Source organism: Somniosus microcephalus, chromosome 13, assembly GCF_052327205.1.
Source record: "Somniosus microcephalus isolate GS21.2 chromosome 13, FLI_Smic_1.0, whole genome shotgun sequence".
In the NCBI taxonomy this organism is placed as follows: Eukaryota; Metazoa; Chordata; class Chondrichthyes; order Squaliformes; family Somniosidae; genus Somniosus; species Somniosus microcephalus.
The window spans coordinates 17771717-17795359 of record NC_140999.1 but is presented as its reverse complement, the minus strand read 5'-3'; the positions used below and the strand labels follow the sequence as shown (position 1 = coordinate 17795359).

The following is a 23643-nucleotide window of genomic DNA, read 5'->3' as shown; positions in this document are numbered from 1 at the left end:
CTTGGGCCCCAGCTATTCACAATCTATATCAATGATTTGGATGAGGGCACTAAATGTAACATTTCCAAATTTTCTGATGATACAAAGCTAGGTGGCAGTGTCAGTTGTGAAGAGGCTTCAAGGGAATCTCGACAGGCTCAGTGAGTGGGCGAGAACATGGCAGATGGAATATAATGTGGATAAATGTGAAGTTATCCTCTTTGGTAGAAAAAACAGAAAGGCAGAGTATTTCCCAAATGGTGAAAGATTGGAGAATGCAGATGCTCAAAGGGACCTGGGTGTCCTTGTACATGAGTCACTGAAAGTGAATGTGCAGGTGCAGCAAGCCATTAGGAAGGCAAATGGTATGCTGGCCTTCATTACAAGAGGATTTGAGTACAGGAGTAAAGAAGTCTTACTCCAATTATATAGGGCCTTGTTGACACCACACCTGGAGTACTGTGTACAATTTTGGTCTCCTTACCTAAGGAAGGATATACTTGCCATAGAGGGAGTGCAACAAAGGATCACGAGATTGATTCCTGGGATGGCGAGACTGTCACACAGAATCACAGAATCACAGAAACCCCACAGTGCAGATAGAGGCCATTTCGGCCCATCGAGCCTGCACCGACACTTATCCCACCCAATCCCCGTAACCCCTACACCAACACATATCCCACCCTTACTCCGTAACCCCACGTATTTAATCCCCCTAACACTAAGGGTCAATTTTTATCATAGCCAATCAACCTAACCCGCACATCTTTGGACTGTGGGAGGAAACCGGAGCACCCGGAGGAAACCCACGCAAACACGGGGAGAATGTGCAAACTCCACACAGACAGTCACCCGAGGCCGGATTCGAACCCGGGTCCCTGGCGCTGTGAGGCAACAGTGCTAACCACTATGCCACCGTGCTGCCCAATCGTATGAGAAGAGATTGAGTAAACTAGGCCTGTATTCTCTTGAATTCAGGAGAATGAGAGGGGATCTCATTGAAGCATACAAAATTATTACAGGGCTTGATAGGATGGATGCTGGGAGAATGTTTCCCTTGGCTGGGGAGTCTAGAACCAGGGGCCACAGCCTCAGGATAAAGGGTAGGCCATTCAGGACTGTGATGAGAAGAAATGTCTTCACACAGAGGGTAGTGAATCTTTGGCTCAGTCATTGGGTATATTCAAAACAAAAGTCGATAGATTTCTGACTAGTAAGGACATCAAGGGATATGGCAATAGGGCCGGTGAATGGAGTTGAGGCAGAAGATCAGCCATGATCTCATTGAATGACGAAGCAGGCTCGAAGGGCCAAATGGCCTACTCCTGCTCCTATTTCTTATGTTCTTATAGGTATAAAAACCGCCATCACAAGTAATCTTCACAAAAGCAATACCTGCACTGTTATCCTTAGCACCACTTGTAACCATTGCCTGGAATAAGACCTGTGCAGGTGCTCCTTCAATGATTGTTTAGTTTCTGGTTGTCTGTACTTAACATTTCTGCTGCAGTAGGTGCAGAATGTTTTCCTTTCATCGTTGAAATGGATTATCCCAAAGAAGTGGAACCAATCTGATTTTAATCTGTACAATTTACTTGTATCACTGAAAAGGTGGTGCCTTGGAAATGGGAGGAGCTCATGAAACTTTAGAAATAAATTTTGAAGCACATCATCTTGGATACACAACCAGATCTCTAGTCCACTGTCAATGTTACCTTGAGGAGTGGGCACAGAACTGGGGTCGATTTTCATTGACCTGTGGAGTCGGGATTGGAGGTGTGTGGGGGGTTAAAATCCCGAAATTGAGGGTCCCGACACCATCCCGCCCCCAACCCGCCTCCATGTAAGTTTCAAAGGAGGCGGGTACCCACCCCGCACTGGGACCCGCCTACCCAAGGCGGGAAGGGATTAGTGCCAATTAACTGCCTGTTAACAGGTAGTTAACAGGCAGGTTTTAGCCTAATCCCTATTTTAAAGCTTGAAGTGTGGGATTCCCGACGGCTCCAAACCACGCCAAGTTAGAGGAGTCAGGCCGTCAGGTTGAAGGACTTGGAGGGGTCGAGATGTCGGTGTTCAGGTGAGTGATGTGTGCATGAGTGCAAAGGTAAGTGTGTTTGGTGTGTCTAAAGTGTGTAAAGAAGTTTAAATTACCTGTACTTACCTTTTCAGCCTTCCTTCCTCTAGGTTTCGGGAGTCCATCATCTAACCGGCACAGAAAGCAGAATGGCTGCGATCTGTCAAAAGTGACAGCCAACAGCTTTCTGTGCCGGTGAGATTTCTAACTGAGTCTGTGTAGAAGGACTCAGGTTAGAAGTAAGACTGTCAGGCCTAGAAATTCAGTTAGGGGCGCCCAGCTCGCCTGGGCGCCGGAATTACCGCTGCGCGCGGAGCCACTTGCGCCAGCGGGAAATTCACTTTCAGCGCCCCAAGTGGAAGCCGGCCGCTAAACAAGGGTTTCGGCGCCCCGCTTGGGGCGCTGAAACTGAATATCGGCGTGCAAAGTGCCGCAGCGCCACCCGCTGCGCCACGGCAGCCTGCGGTACTGCAGGCCTTCCTCTCACTCTTAAGGGGGAGGTGCCTGCAACAGCGCGATCCCCGCTCACGAGTGCCGGCAAATGAGCCCGGCACCAAGGAGAAGTGCCGGGCTCTCTGGAAACAGCCGGCAATGCCGCGGGGGGGTGGTGAAGGAGGCCGGGGACGGAGGTGCGGGCAGGCGGCCGCCGAAAAAGCGGCCGGCCGCACCTCCACCTTAACTCGCCCCACTACCGGCACAGGTAGGCCCCGTGTACCGGTCGCTCTTTGCGGCCGGCGCGGGGGAGGCGGCAGCAACCAAATATGGCCAGCGGGGCGATAGCGGGGCGCTGCGCACACCGATGATGTCATCGGTGGCGGCGCAGCGCTACTGGCTAACGCCGCCATTAGCGCCCCGCTAAATATCGCGGTAGGTTTGCACAGTGGCGCAAAAGCCCTCTTTGGGCGCAAACTGGTGGCGCAGGCCACTGAATTTCTAGGCCTTAGTGTTTGACAGCTTCAAACAGCTGTGAAACACTGATATTTCATCTGTCAAAACGTCTTGACAGATGAAATTTCAGTCTGTGACGTCACCTGTTGCCGGGTGGCCCTTAATTGGCCTGCTGAGCATTTCATTTCACAGTTTCTTAATGTCTCATCAGTGTAACCAGTAGCTACCACTTATTAACCAAAAGCCATCACTTATTTTGGTGCGTCAACTCCTAGGGGGAAAAATTCAGTTGTTTGCACCTCCCGTTAGCGCCTTAAGAGGGTGCTAATGGGGCGCAAAGCAACTAGTGCCCGGGCGCGGCGATATTTGCGCCGCTCGCAAAATTAACTAGACATTTTATGGCGGCACTAAACATTCCTGCGCCGGCAGATCGTGACGTCAGTCGAGTGCGCAACGCCCCGGTAGCGCCCGGGACCGGATATTGAGTGGCGCCCCCTGCCTTACCGCCTGCCGCTAGCAACGACAGGTTGAGGGGAGCATTTTACAGTCAGAAAGGGACTAGGGGAGCGCTATTTAAAGACGACTGCTTCCTGCCTTTTTTTGTTTGTGACATTTTTGCACCACGCATTGAGAGAGAGAGCGAGAGAGAGAGACTTCTGGAGAGATTCAACGCTGTGTGAAGGGGTTTTGGGTACTGAGCAGCACTTTGCAGGTTCATTTTGATTTGCCCTTCCTTGCTTTGCCAGTGCTCTGAGTTAGCGCCTTGTTCCTCGGCCTTTGCACCTTAAGACAGGTGTGAAGTGCCTGATTTAGTGCTCCAATCACCTGCAGGGGCGATAAAAGCCAAGTTTGTCGTCGGCGGCGATAATTAGCGCCAGGCGCTAAACTTTGCGCACGGTCGAAAATGGCGCCCCAAACGGGGCGATACTGAATTTTTCCCCCTTAGTCCCTCTTCAGCTTATCAACCTTTTTCGCCACACTATTTTTGATAACCTCAAATGGTACTCCCCACATCTCCCATCACTAAATCTGCCTCCAAAAAGCTTGGTTTCATCTTTTGTGGCAAACACTTTTATTACTTCAACAACACTTTAGTTTTCTATATATCCCAAGATTTGAATATTGCTTACAAACCCATGAAGGTTCTTTTATCACTTCTCTTGCCCGTCAAAAAAAAACTTGTCATGTGATGAAGAATTCTTTTCTCACCTCTTCCAATTTATCAGTCTCTCTCTCCCTCTCTTTCTCTCTCTCTCACCCTTTCTCTTGCATTGTAACTTTTCTTGTCACTCTATTTTATCAATAGTATGATGGTCTGAACTTTCCTCTCTTGTTTTTCCCAAGTTGCAAATACACTACTTTACACGCTCCTCGTGTTAAACAGCTAAAGATTGAAAGAGTAAAGAAGGACTGAAGGAGCTAAGGAGTTCCACAGTTTTGAGATCCTGGGAAAGAATGGGTTTGATGAGGAGACTGGACTATAAACCTTGATTTCAATACAGTTAAGATGTAGATAGGAGGAATTGCATGTAGGATAGTTTTTGGAGTTTAGGAGGAACAAGGTAGGACATTTCACAGAAGCACAGATAAGATAGATTGCAGCTGAGTGAAAGAGGGAAATTTAATGGTGAGGGGAGGATCACCTATGAGACAATTAGCATTTTCTTGTATTTTGTTAAGGAGTGCAAGATAGGTGTTAAACGATTAGCTGACTCGCACATGCTGCCAATTGGAATTAAGCAATAAATAACTTTCATTTTTTAATTTTTGCACCTTATTGGACTGACAGTACAGGTTATTTAGGGAGTGAATTTCCTCAGAGCTTCTCCCACTTTACTGCCATATCTTTGGTGGAATTTTAGCGGAGTTTCCATCTCACTTCCAGTCAGGTGGCGGTGAAGCGGGAGAAGCACCGAGAAAATTCAGGACTTATTCTATAAAGGTTATATCCTAATCCTATGAGACTGGTGCATCAAATCACCGTGACAATGAAGAAATCTCAACATGTGTCCAAGTCAGGATGGCGTGTGACTTGGAGGGGAACTTGGAGGTGGTGGTGTTCTCATGCACCTGTTGCCCTTGTCCTTTTAGGTGGTGGTAGTCGCGGGTTTGGGAGGTGCTGCCGAAGAAGCCTTGGCGAGTTGCCGCAGTGCAGCCTGTAGATGGTGCACACTGCGGCCACGGTGCGCCGATGGTGGATGTGTAAGCCAGTCGGTGGGGTGGCAATCAAGCGGACTGTTTTATCCTAGATAGTGTCGAGCTTCTTGAGTGTTGTTGGAGCTGCACCCATGTCGGGCAAATGGAGACTTGTGCCTTATAAGTGATGGAGAGGCTTTGGGGAGTCAGGAGGTGTGCCACTCTGCAGAATACCCAGCCTATGACCTGCTCTATTAGCCATTGCATTTATGTGTCTAGTCCAGTTCAGTTTTAGGTGCGTATACTTGGTGCATATGTGAAATACAGACAACTTTATTCTAAAATGTTGTATTTCTTGACCATTTCAGGACTATTGGAAACTGCAGTGCCAGATATTTAGAACCAAAGAATTGTACTACAAGTAAGATCAAGAATTCGTGCATGGTACTGGTTTCAAATTTGGTTTCTTACCATGACATCTGGGTGACTGCTAAGAATGGGCTTGGCACAGAGGCTTCCAACCACATGTGCCTTGATGGCATGCTAATAGGTAATAATAGGAATGTTTCATCAGATGTTGAAAACAAACATTAAAATGATAGTGACCCCGAGCTTCCGGTCGCCTGCCACTTTAATGCTCTGCTCCACCCTCTCTCTCTGACCTCTCTGTGCTTGGCCACTGTTCCAATGAAGCTCAATGTAAGCTCGATGAACAGCACCTCATCTTTCGATTAGGCACTTTACAGCCTTCCGCATTCGACATTGTGTTCAACAATTTCAGATCCTAACCTCTGTCCCCATTTTTACGGATGGCACCTGTTCTAGACCCATCTTTTGTTTCTTTACTTGTCCCATTACCATCTCCTTTTGCCTTACACCATCATCACTTTTATCATTTAATCTCTCCTGCCTTCCACCCAATCACAGACCTTCCCTTTTGTTCTTTTCTTCCCTCCCCCCTTTCCCTGCCCCTACACCTGCTTAAAACCTGTTATATCTCTAACTTTTTCCAGTTCTGACGATAGGTCATGGACCCGAAACATTAACTCTGTTTCTCTCTCCACAGATGCTGCCTGACCTGCTGAGTGTTTCCAGCAATTTCTGTTTTTATCCAGATTTCCAGCATTCGCAGTATTTTGCTTATGTATTAAAATGATAGTCCTGTGGTGCAAGATTTTATTAATTTTCGCCAAGAACAGACAGATTTTTTGGTTTTTGCAAGATTAACTGATAAATTGCGTGCAGATAAAAATGCATTATATTAAAAAAAACAGCTGATTTGTTCTTTGGAAATGTAAATCCATCAGAGTTTAGCCACCTTCTGTAATTTTTCTGGGAAAAAAAGTTAATGTTGAATATAATTTAATCTTAAAACGCCATTAAATTTTCAAAATAAAGAAAACATTGGTGCAAAACTTTTATTTGAAATCAGTAGTTCCTTTATATTGCAGAACTGTTTCCATTAGAAGTGGTTCTTTAATATGCTAGGGCTGCTGGTTTTAATACATTACACGTGGACCTCCCTTGGCATTTGCTGTTGGTAAATGAGATTATTCTTTGGAAAGGAGGAGGCTGAGGGGAGACTTGATTGAGGTGTATAAAATCATGAGGGGCCTAGATAGAGTGGAGAGGAAGGACCTATTTCCCCTAGCAGAGAGGACAATAACCAGTGGGCATAGATTTAAAGTAATTGGGAGAAGGATTAGAACATAAGAACATAAGAAATAGGAGCAGGAATAGGCCACTTGGCCCCTCGAGCCTGCTCCGCCATTCAATAAGATCATGGCTGATCTTGGGCTCAAAGCCACTTCCCCGCCCGCTCCCCATAACCTTTCACTCCCTTACCTTGCAAAAATCTGTCTATCTCCACCTTAAATGTATTTAATGACCCAGCCTCCACAGCTCTCTGGGGCAGAGAATTCCACAGATTTACGACCCTCTGAGAGATGAAATTTCTCCTCATCTCAGTTCTAAAAGGGCGACCCTTTATTCTAAAACTGTGCCCCCGAGTTCTAGATTTCCCCACGAAGGGAAACATCCTCTCTACATCTACCTTGTCGAGCCCCCTCAGTATCTTATATGTTTCAATAAGATTGTTAAGTCTGTGTGTTATATTGAGAATTACTACACAGACCACAAGAGTAAACTTTAACAGGTCTTTACTAGTTGAAGGTCAGGGCGGAACTGCCCAATAAATCATTACACAGCACTTATATACCGGTGTGGTCACCACCGGTATTACAGTATACAGCAGCCAAGATAAAGTAGTGCAACCCTTAAAATAGTTCTCTTAAAGGTGGAACGGTTACATACACTACAATCCTCCCTTTTTAGCTTAACAGTATATATTCCCCATTAAACATAACATCATAACATATATACACAACTTCATGTAAAAACAGTTCACAGATTCAGTCTCTCTGGAGGCTTCCTGACTCGGTCCGGATAACGCCTCGGTGGTGTAGTAGTTTTTGGTGGGGTAGTAGGTTCTTTTGGCAAAGTCGATTCGGCTTGAATGCCAGTGTCGGGTTCATCTGATTCCAGTATCACCGGATCGGAGGTAGATGCTATGGGTATCTCTGCTTCATCCTTAGGCGTATAGAGTTGTGGAGTAGGTTGTCCCTTTTCAGATGACTCGATCATCTGGTCAACATGGCGCCTTATTATGCTTTCACCAATGTCCACGGTATACATCAGCGGTCCTAGTCGTGTGCAAATAGTTCCAGGCTGCCATTTCTCGGTACGGTAGTCCCGGGCCAAAACTTGTTGACCTATCTGGAAGGTTCTAGTTGGCCTTTCATTCATGCCTTGAAATTGCCAGTTCTCAACGTCCCTTCTGATGTTTGGCTTGATCAAATCCAGCCGGCATCTTAGTCTTCTATTGAAAAACATCATGGCGGGAGTTTGGTTTGTGACCGCATGTGTTGCATTCCTGTACGCCAACAAGAAGTTATCTACCTTATGTTGTAGATTTATGTCTTCCTTACCCATGGCCTTTATGGCCTTCTTGAAGGTCTGGACAAACCTTTCAGCTAATCCATTGGTGGCGGGATGGTATGGGGCGGACGTGTAGTGCTTAACCCCATTGTTTTTTAAGAACTTCCTAAATTCTTCGGATACAAATTGCGGTCCATTATCAGAACAGATCTGTTCCGGCAGCCCATTCCTGGCAAATATGGTCCTTAATACTGTGATGGTTTTTTCCGTGGTGGTGGAGGGCATCTTTATTACCTCCGGCCACTTGGAGTGTGCATCCACCGCGATTAAGAACATTGAGTCCATAAATGGACCAGCAAAGTCGATATGTACCCTTTGCCATGGAGATGAGGGCCACTCCCATGGATGTAGAGGGGCTTGTGGTGGGGCGTTTTGGACCTTCTGGCATCCTAGACAGCTCTTGGTCATTTCTTCGATGTCTCCATCGATACCTGGCCACCACACAAACGCTCTGGCTAGGTTCTTCATTTTTACTCCACCCAGATGCCCCTCGTGAAGCTCCTTTAGCACTTTATGCTGGAGTTTGGGTGGAATCACCACTCTGGATCCACACATCAAAGTTCCTCGGCACACTGACAGCTGTTCTCTTCTTTGCGAGAATGCTGGCAACAGTGGTTCGCCATGTGCTGGCCATCCCTTCACCGTTAAATCGTAGACTCGTGAGAGAGTCGGGTCATTTCTCATTTCCTTTTCGATGGTAGAATTTGTTACTGGTAGACATTCCACTATGGTTGAGTGGAACATCTCCACTGGGTCCACTGTAGGCGCCTCTTCTACCGTTGGCAACGGTAGGCGCGATAAACCGTCAGCATTCCCATGCTGTTTTGATCCTTTGTATTCTATGTCATATTGGTGTGCCCCTAGGAAAAGGGACCACCTCTGTAGCCTTTGCGCTGTCATAATGGAAACGCCCTTTTTAGGGTTGAATATGGATACCAATGGCTGGTGGTCTGTCAGCAGTGTAAACTTCTGGCCCTGCAGGTAATGGTTAAACTTCTTTACTCCCCACACCAGGCTGAGAGCCTCCCTATCTATCTGAGCATAGTTGCGCTCAGCGGAGGTCAATGATCTGGATGCAAATGCGACTGGCCTTTCCGAGCCATTTGGCAACTTGTGTGAGAGTACTGCTCCAATACCATAAGGGGAAGCATCACAAGCTAAACGAATAGGTAGCGTTAGATTGAAGTGAGCCAACACTTCCTCTGAGGTGATCAATGCCTTGCTTTTGCGAAAGGCCTTCTTACAGTCCTCGCTCCACTTCCATGGTACTTCTTTCTGCAAAAGAGCATTCAGCGGGTGCAGCACCGTGGATAGATTTGGCAGAAACTTATGGTAATAGTTAATCAACCCGAGGAACGACCTCAACTGGGATACATTTTCCGGAGCGGGAGCCTTCACAACAGCTTCGATCTTGTCAGGTGACTTGTGCAGCCCCTCCTGGTCAATGACATGACCATAGTACGAGATCCGTTTCTGAAAGAACTCACATTTCTGGCGATTAACTCGAAGGCCATATTCCTTCAACCTGGTGAGCACCAGTTTCAAATTTGCAAGGTGTTCCTCATCGTCATCTCCTGTAATCAGGATATCGTCCAAGTAACATTGAGTGCTTGGAATTCCCTGTAATACCTGCTCCGTGGCCCTCTGCCAAATTGCTGGAGCCGAAGCCACTCCAAAAACCAGTCTATTATATCGATACAAGCCTCTGTGCGTGTTGATTGTGAGATACTGGCGCGACTCTTCCTCAACTTCCATCTGTAAGTACGCTTGCGCCAGGTCTATCTTGGTGAAGCGTTTCCCGCCAGACAATGAAGCAAAGATATCCTCAATCCGCGGAAGCGGATATTGCACCATGTGAAGCACCGGATTAACTGTGATCTTGAAGTCTCCACAGATGCGGACCTTCCCCGGTTCCCCTGGCTTGTTACTCGATGAACGCTTCATGACGGGAACAATGGACGTGGCCCACTCACTCCAGTCCACCTTAGACAGTACTCCTGAACGTTCTAGCCCTTCCAGCTCAGCTTCCACAGCAGGTCGTATCGCATAAGGTACCGGTCTGGCTTTGAAAAATTTTGGGTTTGCATGTTCTGCAATCTTGATTTTTGCCTTAATTCCTCTCAGTGTTCCCAGTCCCTGTTGGAACACCTCTTTAGCCTCATCCAATATTCTGGACAATCGTTCAGGTTTGACATCTTTTTTTCCGGAATCTACCGTTATTGCGTTTAGGGAGTGCCAGTCCATATTTATTTTCCTGATCCACTCCCGTCCCAGAAGTGGTGGACCTCCCTCAGGTAGTACATATAAGTCCATTCCTTGGTGTTCTTTGCCCTTGTGTACCACCTTGACTTTTATCTTTCCGATGGGGTATACTCTTTGCCCCGTGTATGTCTGCAATACTATCTTCGTATCCCGTAGGGGAATATGTTTGAATAACCTTTTGTAGCCTTGCTTATTCATGACCGTCAATGCCGATCCGGTGTCCAATTCCATCTTCATTTGGACTCCTGCTATCTGCAGTGTGACCCAGATAGTTTGTCGGTCAGCTTCCTTACTCACATTGTGAATTCTCAGACTACCCAGTTCCTTGCTGTTGGAGTCTGAATCCGAATTCTGTTCATCCGAACTCTTCTCAGCCACCTTATGTACCTTTCTGCACTTTTCCTGCGGTGACTTTTTGTTGCTGGTCTTCTTTCCTGACCGGCATACTTTAGCTATGTGACCAAGCTTGCCACATTTTCTACATTCCTGGTTTTTAAACCAGCATTGGTTCTGATCGTGTGTTGTCTTCCCACAACGATAACATTTCGTTGTACCCGAAGCCATTTGATCTACGCTGAGTACCGCTGCCTTCAGCTGCATTTCTGCAGTGCCTCTCGCTGCGGCTTCGTGTGATGTTGCAATAGAGACAGCCTTATCAAGTGTAAGATCATTCTCTTCAAGCAGCCGCTTTTGTGTTCCTTCTTTCAACAATCCACACACGAATTTGTCTCTCAGCGCCTCTGTCAGGCTTTCCCCAAACTGGCAGTATTTCGCTAGCTTACGCAGTTCAATTAAATACTCCGCGTTGCTTTCCTCTTTCAGTTGTGTCTCGCATAAAATTTAAATCGTTCCGCTAACATCAGCGGTGTGGGGTTCAAATGATTTTTCAGGACAGCCACAATTTTAGCGAAAGTCTGATCCGCCGGTTTAGCTGGTGATAGAAGATGCTTCAATAGCCCGTATGTCTTCGCACCCATTGAGTTTAGTAAGGTTAGTGCTTTATCTTCATCTGATATTTTATTTGCCTTACAATATATCTCTATGCGTTCTACATACGTGGCCCAATCTTCAACATCGGGATCGAAATCGTTGATGTTACCATGCTTAGGCATCTTCGCAACCTTCTTGAGAAACAAAAAGAATTATTTTTTTTTTCCTTTTACAAAATGGCGGTTTCCCGCGCTTGTCTTCTTCCTCCGCCTACAAAAATGGTGGCTTCCCGCGTTTGCCTTTCTCCCCCGCTGGCTGTAATGGCGATTGCCGTATTGCTGTGTTCGCCCTCCCCAGCGGTTTTCAATTGTGCCTCCCAGCCCCTCTTGCAGTCCGGTCCTTTCCCCCGGCTGCGGCTGAGTTCTCCGCGGTTTTTTTATTTACTCCCGCGCCTTACGCTGACCCGGTCGCTGCGCCTCGCGGCCTCGGTAGCTGCCCGGCCTTTTTCACCGGTCGCGGTCGAGCTCTCTCTCGACGCTGTTGCATCTCCCAGCCCGCTTGCAGCCCGGTCTTTCGCACCAACTGCGTTTACATTCACCGCGGCTCCCATGCCTTACACTGCCCCAGTCTCAGCGCCTCTGGCCCCGACTTCTGTCCGGCTCTTTTCCCCGGCCGTGGTCGAGTTCTCCGCCCTTATATTCTCCGTTTTTCCCTCCCCTACTTCACAGTCAACGTTGCCGACTGGCTTCTCGTCGCTGATCGGCTTACCCACCACCGTGATAGAAGGGATGATCACTGCCTGTTGCTGATGGAAGGCTTCGTGTCAGAATTCTTCCTTTGCTCTGCAGACCCGAGTCTTCTTTCAGCAGAATGATGAGGGCGGATGCCTCCTCTCGACGCCCGTTAAACTGCCTTGGATGTATCTCTGCCGCAGGGTAAGATCGTACTCGTCGCCACTGTTAAGTCTGTGTGTTATATTGAGAATTACTACACAGACCACAAGAGTAAACTTTAACAGGTCTTTACTAGTTGAAGGTCAGGGCGGAACTGCCCAATAAATCATTACACAGCACTTATATACCGGTGTGGTCACCACCGGTATTACAGTATACAGCAGCCAAGATAAAGTAGTGCAACCCTTAAAATAGTTCTCTTAAAGGTGGAACGGTTACATACACTACAAAGATCACCTCTCATTCTTCTAAATTTCAATGAGTATAGGCCCAGCCTGCTCAACCTTTCCTTATAAGTCAACCCTCTCATCTCTGGAATTAACCTAGTGAATTGTCTCTGAACTGCCTCCAATGCAAGTATATCCTTCCTTAAATAAGGAGACCAAAACTGTACGCAGTACTCCAGGTGTGGTCTCACCAATACCCTGTACAGTTGTAGCAGGACTTCCCTGCTTTTATACTCCAACCCCCTTGAAATAAAGGCCAACATTCCATTTGCCCAGAGGGTGGTGGGGGTCTGGAACTCACTGCCTGAAAGGGTGGTAGAGGCGGAAACCCTCATCGCATTTAAAAAGTACTTGAAGTGCTGTAACCTCCAAGGCTAAGGACCAAGCGCTGGAAAGTGGGATTAGGCTGGATCGCTCTTTTTCAGCTGGCACGGACACGATGGGCTGAATGGCCTCCTTCTGTGCTGTAAATTTCTATGGTTCTATGGTTCAAATGTAGGCCCACCAAGCACCTGGTGAAGCTTGCTTCACTAATCTGCTGGCTAGGACTAAAGCAAAACAAACAGAGAGCATTGTCGGCTCTCTCAATGGGAACATGCACCTCACTTCCAGTCCATTCGTGTTGACTTTAAGCAGCTAGCGATTGTCAGCTCCATCAGCTCCAGCTAAGTGTAATGCCCCCTTTCTGTTACTGGCTTTACAATCTGCTATTGTCAGCCACATGCTTAGCAATACACAGTGTAGCAACTCTACATTTATTCTTACAGACACAATGGGCTGGATTTTGTCAATAGGGGCGGGACTGCTGGTTTTCGGGTTTCAGTCCCGCCCCCAACAACGTCTGGCCAACCCACGCTATTTTCCCTTGATTGACCTTGTTAAGCCCGCCCTGCGGGGCTTAGCCAGCCAATTAAGGGAAAGCCGGTGACGGAGGACGTCAGCGTATGACGTTTCATCTGTCGAAACATTTTTTGGGAAGCTGTCAAACACTGACAATCTCTGTACTAAGGTGCGCCCTCTCTCCTCAGCAGAAAGCAGATGGCTGCTGCATCTGAGAATGCAGCAGTCATTCTGTCATCTCTGCTGTTGAGATGAGGCACCTCCGGATCCCCAAGGGTTGAAGCCTGCAGGAAGAAGCAAAGGTAAGTAAACTTTTTCTAACACGTTACACTCACCTCTCATACTTACCTCTCCACACTTGCACCCATCACTCACCTCTACAGCTGACTTTTCGATCCTTCTCACCCCCACAGACCCACTGCTCACCTCACTGACCCTGGCGAGGTTCACAGCCATCGGGAAGCCCGCACTTGCAGGGGTAAAATGGGGATAAGCCCCTTAACTGCCTGTTAACTACCTGTTAACTGTTAGCAGTTAAATGGCTGTAATCCCCTTCCCGCCTTGAGGAGACGGGTCCCTGTGAGACTCGGGGACCCGCCTCCTGGGAAGATGGCACAGAGGTGGGTTGGGAGCGGGTTCGGTACCCGCTCCCGGTTTCTGCCATTTTCCTGGCAGTCCCGCCTCCAAACCCGCCTCCTCAGGGCTGGTAAAATCCAGCCCAAAATGTTTCAAATAGCAAGATAATGTATAGTAACGCTAACATTTTCAAATACTTTTTTCAAAATTATGTCCCAATAAAGTTGTAATAATAAAGACGCAACCCTGAATCTTCCAGTGTGATTGTCACAAAATTCGTGGTCCTCACTGACAGTCAGCTCCCATATTGACAGCTGCTGCTAGCATACCTGTACTAGCAGGCTCAGAACAGAATGAGCACACTCCATAAAATGATTAATGCATAATCGAAATCTTAATATACCTTTTGAGGACTTCCACAGCAGATTGAATCTCATAATGAGCTGTGTAAGCTTCACCCTTGTGGTTCATGTCTCCTAAAACTCTTGTTTGACTAGTTTGTAATCACTCCTAGATATGCATACTGTGGATGAAATACCAGTAAATTATCTTTTGTGACTTTAGACTAAAATGACAGTAAAGGTGATCAAAATCTGGGGTAGGAATTAGAGGCCCTCGTACCCCAGGGGTGCAGGTGGTTCGCAAGCGCCCCTGGGATCACGTGGGCCGGCCCAACCCATGAAAGAAGGGGGATCCCAATTCATACTTATGGGGATTCTGTGGGCTGGATTTTCATTCAGAAGTCGGGAAGGAGGCGGGACTACAACTTTCGGGTTGTAGTCCCGCCTCCATCGAGATGCGGCCAATCCACGCGATTTTCACTTGATTGACCTTGTTGGGCCCGCCCAGCGGGCTCAGCAGGCCAATTAAGGGCCACCCGGCAACAGGTGACGTCACAGATTGATATTTCATCTGTCAAGACGTGTTGACAGATGAAATATCAGTGTTGCACAGCTGTTTGAAGCTGTCAAACACTGACAGTCTTACTTCTAATCTGAGTCCTTCTACACAGACTCAGTTAGAAATCTCACCGGCACTGAAAGCTGCTGGCTGTCACTTTTGACAGATCGCAGCCGTTCTGCTTTCTGTGCCGGCTGAATGATGGACTCCCGAAGCCTAGAGGAAGGAAGTACAGGTAATTTAAACTTCTTTACACACTTTAGACACACCAAACACACTTACCTTTGCACTCATGCACCCATCACTCACCTGAACACTGATATCTCGACCCCTCCAAGTCCTTCAACCCGACGGCCCAACTCCTCTAACTTGGCGTGGTTTGGAACCGTCGGGAATCCCACATGACAACCTTCAAAATAGGGATTAGGCTAAAAACTGCCTGTTAACTACCTGTTAATTTAACATTAACAGCTTTCATAATGTGGTATCAACAGAATACAACAGAGAATGCTGGAAAAACTCAGCAGGTCAGGCAACATCCGTGGAGAGAAATTTGAGTTGACGTTTCGGGTTGAAACCCTTTTTTCAAAACTGGAAAGAATACATGTTGCTGAAGAATATGGAATACATCAGTGTCTATTTGTTGTGCTCTTCATACCTCAAAATCTTGTCCTTCATGAGTATGAAGTCGATGTGTTGGATGTAAATTTTAACCCATGGCTCCTTGTCATGTTTACTCTGGGTGCCTGACCCTGGTTCGAGTTGTGAAAATGGTAATTTTTCCCATTACCCAACAATGATACCCTTCCACATGCTGTGTACAATGGGGGCGAGATTGGTCTTGGGCGGTAGTGGAAAACAGGTGATAGCGAATCGGCAACCCATTTTACACCCCGCCCAATTTTCTTTTCTCATAGATGTCAATGGAAAAGATAATTGGGCCGGTGGAAAACAGACCACCAATTTAATCTACCACCCAAGACCAATTTCACTTCCAACATTTCCAAAAACAAATGCTGGGATGGTGGCGTTGATCCCTTTTTCAACCTTCACTCCTTCATTTCACAAAAATAATTTTGACCACATTTAGGTTGATGTGTAAGGAGCACGAAACAACTAATGTTTTGTTTATTCCGCAGTAAAATTCAAAGCTCCTCAAATAATTGAAGTGAAGCAGGATGCACAGCAAAATGATTGTTTACTCGGACAATGGGAGATGCCCTTTGAAATGGTCAGTCACAGTAAGGCTGCATTTGAGATCCAGTACAAGGCACTTGATGAAGACAAATGGATCCAGGTGATTTCTCTATCTTTAAAAACAGGCATTTTAATTATTGTTCTGATTGAACCTACACCTGAGTTGCCAAATTAACAAAGGAGTTAAATGCTATGGCGCAGTTCAGGATCAGTTTCTTAATAAAAATACCCTTGTAACATCTAAAAATAAAATTCATATCTGAGCATTCCTATTAAGTAAGCGATATGTTTATTAATTCCAATTAACTGCAGCTTGTTCCATGACACTTTGTTTATGTTAAGACTTGCAGCTGGACTACATTGTTGAACATCTGGATACTGCCTTCCTGCCTTCAATTAGAGCATTCAAACTAAAACAGATTTACTCGGCGGTTTAAATTCACAATGTTTATAGTTGTAAATAGCAATCAATCACTTTTTGCGGCACAGGGTTGACATGAGAGCACAAGAAAATATGGAAAGAAAGAAGGCTACTTGACCTATCAATCACTCCTTCTAACGAGAATAAATAGCATTTATAAAGGTCTTTTAACATAGCAAAGCATCTCAAGTGGGGGGGTTGGGCCCGAGTAGAAGTAGGGAGAGGAGCTGGGAGGAAGGTGCAAAGACTCAGTGAAAAGAGTAGGTTTTCAACAAGTCTTTTGAATGTAAAAAGTGATGTGGCGAGGTGAATTGGTTTAAAAAGAGAATCCAGAGTGTGGTGCTAAGCAGGTTGAAGCCAAACTAATTTTTGGTGAGACGTTAAACCAAGGCCCGATTTCCCAATTCATGTGGACATAAATGATCCCATGGCACCATTCAAAGAAAAGTGGAACGTTCACTTGGCTTCCTGCCATTATTTATCCCTCAACCAATACCACCAAAACAGATTAACTATTCACTTATCTCTTTACTGATTCTGGGATCTTACTGTGCGCAAATTGGCTTGTCGTGTTTGCCTACCGAACAACAATAACTACATGTCATTGGCACTGAAGTGCTTTGGGATGTCCTGAGGACATGAAAAGCACTATTTAAATGCAGGTTCATCGTTCTTTCTTAATGAGCCAGAGAGAAACTAATGATCAGAGGCACTCCGCCCCAATGCTATAACCTGACCAAGTTGTCTTTGTCATTTCAAGTAGTTCATAGAATTGCAGAAGGAATGTTTTGACAATGGATAGATAGCCTGATTTGGCAGTGTTGCAGCAGGGCATTCGGTCATTATCCAGATAGGATTCAAGAGCCTTCAGGGATCAGTCTACATTGACATCGGAGCCATTCATTCTGTGTGGAAACCATCCAAGCTGGATTTGCGCATCTGCAGGATTTGGTCCGAGCAGGATTCAGAGTTGTGTGCTTTTATTAATATATCAATTAGGAACAATACTGCACTTATTACTGTGTCCTAATTTAGATTGGTGCTTATAGGAGTGCCAGTTCCACAGATGCATCCTGCCACGTGTCCTGAGGGTATACACAGACTTTGCTGGAAGACCACATCTTCCACTTGACACAAATCTGGCAATTGTTTCGGCGTCTGTGAAATGATCCAACACTGGCAGGGAATGTTCTAGGAATCTGCCAGCTCTTCAAGTGTCTGTGGAAACTACAGTGCCAGCCAAGCCTCAAGCCATTATTCTATCAACTGAAAAATGTAGCAGAAGAACCAGCCAAAGCAGAGTTCTGGGGCACTGAGAAAATAGTTTTAAATTATGTAAACTATACTAATTAAAATGTAGTTGCTTTTTGGCAGGTTATTTTTTTTGTCTTCGTTTATGGGATGTGGGCGTCGCTGGCAAGGCCAGCATTTATTGCCCATCCCTAATTGCCCTTGAGAAGGTGGTGGTGAGCCGCCTTGTTGAACCGCTGCAGTCCGTGTGGTGAAGTTACTCCCACAGTGCTGTTAGGGAGGGAGTTCCAGGATTTTGACCCAGTGACGATGAAGGATTGGCGATATACTTCTAAGTCAGGATGGTGTGTGACTTGGAGGTGGTGGTGTTCCCATGCGCCTGCTGCCCTTGTCCTTCTAGGTAGAAGAGGTCGCGGGTTTGGGAGGTGCTGCTGAAGAAGCCTTGGCGAGTTGCTGCAGTGTATCTTGTAGATGGTACACACTGCAGCCACGGTACGCCGGTGGTGGAGGGAGTGAATGTTTAAGGTGGTGGATAGGGTGCCAATCAAGCGGGCTGCTTTGTCCTGGATGGTGTCGAGCTTCTTGAGTGTTGTTGGAGCTGCACTCATCCAGGCAAGTGGAGAGTATTTCATCACACTCCTTACTTGTGCCTTGTAGATGGTGGAAAGGCTTTGTGGAGTCAGGAAGTGAGACACTCGTCGCAGAATACCTAGCCTCTGACCTGCTCTTGTTGCCACAGTATTTATGTGGCTGGTCCAGTTAAGTTTCTGGTCAATGGTAACCCCCAGGATGTTGATGGTGGGGGATTTGGTGATGGTAATGCCATTGAAAGTCAAGGGGCAGTGGTTAGACTCTCGCTTGTTGGAGATAGTCATTGCCTGGCACACTTGTGTGGCGCAAATGTTACCTGCCACTTAGCAGCCCAAGCCTGAACGTCATTCAGGTCTTGTTGCATGCGGGCATGGACTGCTTCATTATCTGAGGAGTTGCGAATAGCGCTGAACACTGTGCAGTCATCAGCGAACATCCCCATTACTGACCTTGGGTGTTCCATACCTCATCCCTCACTTGTGTTGCACTGTAGTGTTTTAAGCCAAGCTAAGTTGTGGCCCACATAGAAACCTGCATTACAAGGAAATTATGCTGAATTCTGCTGGATCAGCGGTTGCAGCAGGTATCTATAATCCAGCACCCTGATTATAAAAGACTATTTTGGGGAAATTTGACGTTAGTCCCATGATTAGTGGCAGTATTGTGGAGGTCATAGGAAGTCATATGGATGTGGTAGACCTTCTAAGAATTCTCTTGTAGTGTTGGTCAGACCCGTAAGACAGGTCTTCGGGGCCCCCTCGCCTTGTACTTTCAATCTTGTTGGTGTGAATTAAAGTCATCCAGTTTTTCAGATCCATCATGGCACTAAAATGCTTTTATTCAAAATTAAAATCAAAGTTAAAATTGATCAGGAAAGCTGCTATCTTTATAATGAACGAGAGACAAAAGTCAGTCAGAAAGATGAGCTTCTTTTCTTGAATACAACAACATGTGATTTGTGAAGTGATTTTGGACTGAGGTCATTCTATGGTTTGTGCTATACTCTGTTTCAAAACTGTCAGTGCTGAAAATTTTAACACGTGCATATTTGTAATGAGGAAAGAGGATAACGTTTATTTTAAATAAAAACAGAAAACACTGGAAATACTCAGCAGGTCAGGCAGCATCTGTGGAGCGAGAAACAGAGTTAACGGGCTGTATTTTGCCAGCCCTGGGGAGGCGGGTTTGGAGGCGGGACTGCCGGGAAAATGGCAGAATCTGGGGGCGGGAACCCATCCCGCCTCCGTGCCATCTTCCCGGGAGGCGGGTAGCCGACCCGCACCGGGTCCCATCTTCTGGCGGTTAAGAGGATTATCCCCATTTTTCCACCAGAGGTGCGGGCTTCACCGCCAGGGTCACCGAGGTGAGCAGTGGGTCTGCGGGAGTCAGAGGGGTGTAGAAGTGTGCTGTGGAGGTAAGTGATGGGTGCGAGTGTGGAGAGGTAAGTATGTGAGGTGAGTGGAAAGTGATAGAAAATGTTTACTTACTGTGATAAATCCATGTAGTGAGACAAGGACTCGAAGAGGCGAGGTATTAGGATTACTACGAGTACTTTATTAAACGACTGCAAAACAACCAGGCAGGCTTGCATCCAGGCATTGCACCTTTGCTGACCTTGACAGGAAGCAAACCTCTGACCTTAGCAGGAAGCAAACCTCTGACCTTAGCAGCAGCATTGGCTACAGCACCACCTGGTGGATAACCTTAATCATAACATCCCAGATTACTATACTTACCTTTGTTTCTTCCTGCAGGCTTCAACAGTTGGGAAACCGGATAGACTCCCGCATCTCACCGGCAGAGATGACAGAATGGCTGCTGCATTCTCCGATGCAACAACCATCTAATTTCTGCTCACAAAAGAGATTTGATGAGTCTTGAATACAAGGACTCATCAAACAACAGAGAATGTCAGTGTTTGACAGCTTCACAGAGCTGTCAAACGATGACAATTCATCTGTCAAATGAAACATCATACACTGATGTTCTCTGTCACTGGCTTCCCCTTGATTGGCCTACTAAGCCCGCTGGTCAATCAAGGGAAAATAGCGTGGGTTGGCCAGAAGTCGATGGAGGTGGGACTAAAACCCGACAAGCAGCAGTCCTGCCTCCAATGCGCCCCCATTGGCAAAATCGCCTCCAATGTTTCAGGTCGATGACCTTTCGTCAGAATATTTATTTTAGTTTGCCCTCGTCCCTCTGGCCTCTCTGGACCATTCATGTCCCGTGGCCAAGAGAGTGGGCAGCCATCTTTTTACCAGGCTTCTGCCAGTGCTGATCATAACCAGCAGTTAATGACAATTGAATCCAAGGAAAGAGAGGCGTCTAGTCTGTGCTCAATGTCTCCACATAGCAGCATGTGGGATAGAGCCTGTAAGTAGCACTTACTCTACCAACAAAGCAGTAGGACGTTAATATTCTGATTTCTGTCAGGTTGAAATCTTCTGACCTAACACTCCTGTGGTTATTAGAGTAGAGCAATAACTGACCAGTGCCTTTGAGAATAAAATTATACTCTCTCAGGAAAAAAAAGCTTTACCACCTGTATGATGCCTGATGTGGACAAAAAAGCCTCATTATGTAATTTGCAAAATGTTGTTAACTGAAAGAGAAGATTTTCTCTCTGAAGGTTCCTGGATCCTCTGGAGAGGTGATGGCTTCCTCCCTCCCTGATTCCTTATTATGCTGGTATGGGCAGTAAGCCAGTGAAAAATGCTTCAGAGGCAGCACAATAATATCCTGGCCATTGTGACTTCAGGGTTTTAGCAGCACTTGCGAGTTATTCTAAAGTCCTTTTTGTTCCTTACACAGGTTCCTTTAACAGCAATAAATAGTACGTTCTTCAGACAGTGCAATCTCTTGCCTTATACTGAGTACCAGCTAAAGATCCGTTGTAAGCAGAAAACTGACACTAGTCCATGGAGTGAATGGAGTAACGAGAATACAGGCATTACATCAGAGTGTGGTGCGTACGAAAATATTGCAAGCTGTTGCAGTTGTCTTAAATTATAACCTTTGATCACAGCTCACAACTGCCAAAACTGTCATATGATGTAATTTCTATTAGCAATTTTTCTTGTACAATATCTTTTAAGAACATAAGAAGTAGGAGCAGGAGTAGGCCATACGGCCCCTCGGGCCTGCTCCGCCATTCAATAGGATCATGGCTGATCCGAACCTAGACTCACGTTCACTTCCCTGCCCTCTCCCCATAACCCCTAATTCCCTTATCTGCTAGGAAACTGTCTATCTCCGTTTTAAATCTATTTAATGTTGCAGCTTCCACAGCTCTCTGGGGTAGCAAATGCCATAGATTTACTACCCTCTGAGTAAAGAAGTTTGTGATAATAATAATAACTTCCGGGAAGTTATGTCATCACTTCCTGTGAACTGTGAACTATGAACTATGAACTGTGTACATACCTCACTTCCTGTCATATGTCACTTCCTGTTGGGCTGGTATAAATACTAGTCTGTTCAGTATTGTAAGAGGCTTCTACCAGAGGCATGGTAAAGACCTCTCTTGTATATAGTGTGTTTATAAGTTACTTAAAACTTACTTTAAAGTTACTTGATGGTAAGACTCCTTTTTCTTACATCAATTTAAGTAACTTAGTATTTACACTCACAAATACTAGACCATCGGACAAACTCGGAGTTAAGGATCCAGGGAACCACCCATCATGGAGAGAATCCTTAGACCTATTCGTCTGGACTTGGACCCGAATACACCAGCAGCTGGCAGGGTATGGAAGCATTGGTACCGTACTTTTGAGAATTTTCTGGATGAATGTAAAGCGGATGCTCCTGCTAGATTGAGGATACTTATCAATTATGTGACCCCAAAAGTGTTTGAATATGTTGATGAATGGGATAATTACGATGAGGTGATTCGGGCACTTAAGAAACTGTATGCCAAGACCCCAAATGAGGTCTATGCTAGACATCTACTGGCCACAGCCCAACAAGGGCCAGGGGAATCAATTAACGAATTCCTGCAAGAACTTCGCAGGCTCAGCATAGATTGTAACTTTCAGGCAGCCTCAGCTGAGCTGTACTGCGAAGAAATGATTCGTGATGCTTTCATCTGCGGGATTGCCTCTCCATTTATACGCCAGCGTCTACTAGAAAGTAAAACATTTGAGCTACAAAAAGCTTTTGACCTAGCTTGTTCTCTGGATTTGGCAAAGAGAAATGCAGACCTCTATCAGCTGCCCAGATCTCGATCTGCTGCTGTAGCTGCAACCAGACAATTCAAGCGGTCTCAGGTGAACCCTATCATGGGGGAATCTAATTCTGATAATTCTGATGAAGAAGAGGAGGATGACCCCACTTTAGCAGCCTCTTGGCAATCTAGGAAGGAATGCTTCTTTTGTGGAGATGCTTTTCACCCTAGGAAAACCTGCCCTGCTCGCAATGCAATCTGCAGTTATTGCAAAAAAAAAGGACACTTTGCTAAAGTTTGCCTATCAAGGGCCTCTACGAGGGCCAATCCAGCTAAGGCCTACCGAACTGCCCCAATTAGGGCCTATCAAGATGCTCCAGCTAGGACCTATCAAGCTTCCTCTCGAGCTCTCTCCCGAAGAAGCACACCGAGAGTTTTAGCCACTCTCTGTGCAACGACACCAATTACAGCTGCTTGCCCACAGAACCTGTCTCATGCAGCCACAAAAATTTCAATTAAAGGGCATACCTTAGATGCCTTAATTGACTCAGGAAGTACTGATAGTTTCATTAAGGAACAGATTGTTGCGAAATTGAAACTACATGTCTTCCCATCGGACCAGGCAATTGCGATGGCTCAGTCATCACTTAATACCAGAATCTCCGGCTTTTGTGTTGTTGATATGACACTTCATGGTCGTATGTATCCCTCCACCCGACTTTCGGTGCTCAAGGACTTATGTAGTGATCTCCTCTTAGGGCTGGACTTCCAAAAACAGCATAAGAAACTCACCATTGAGTTTGGTGGATCCAAACCCGGACTTACTATTTCTAATATACCGTCTAAATTACCGTTTTGTGCATTGTCAGCAGCTTCACTTGATGAACCCTCATTATTTGCCAGTATTCCGCCTCGATGCAAACCAATAATAACGAAATCGCGGCGCTTTAATCAGGAAGACCAATCTTTTATTGCGGCTGAAATCTCTCGACTTCTAGCAGAGGATATCATCGAACCATGTTCGTCGCCCTGGCGGGCTCAAGTCGTCATTGTCAAGAACCCTCTAAAACCTCACAAACAGCGACTATGCATCGATTATTCGCAAACCATCAATCAATATACCGACTTGGACGCCTACCCATTGCCACGCATTGATGATATGGTTAATAAACTGGCCAAATACAAAGTGTTCTCAACTTACGATTTAAAAAGTGCCTATCATCAGGTACCCTTGAAGGTCTCAGGTAAGCAGTACA

At 46.1% G+C, this 23643-nt stretch overlaps 1 protein-coding gene across 1 annotated transcript in view; it reads left to right on the top strand.

Annotated features, from left to right (window-relative positions):
* LOC147108099 (interleukin-6 receptor subunit beta-like) overlaps positions 1-23643 on the top strand; it is a 107097-nt gene that overhangs the window by 40219 nt on the left and 43235 nt on the right. The window contains exons 4-6 of the mRNA XM_086004586.1: positions 5446-5627; positions 15902-16059; positions 21034-21187. Of these exons, the coding sequence (XP_085860712.1) occupies positions 5446-5627; positions 15902-16059; positions 21034-21187 (494 nt within the window). The remainder of the gene's footprint in view (positions 1-5445; positions 5628-15901; positions 16060-21033; positions 21188-23643) is intronic.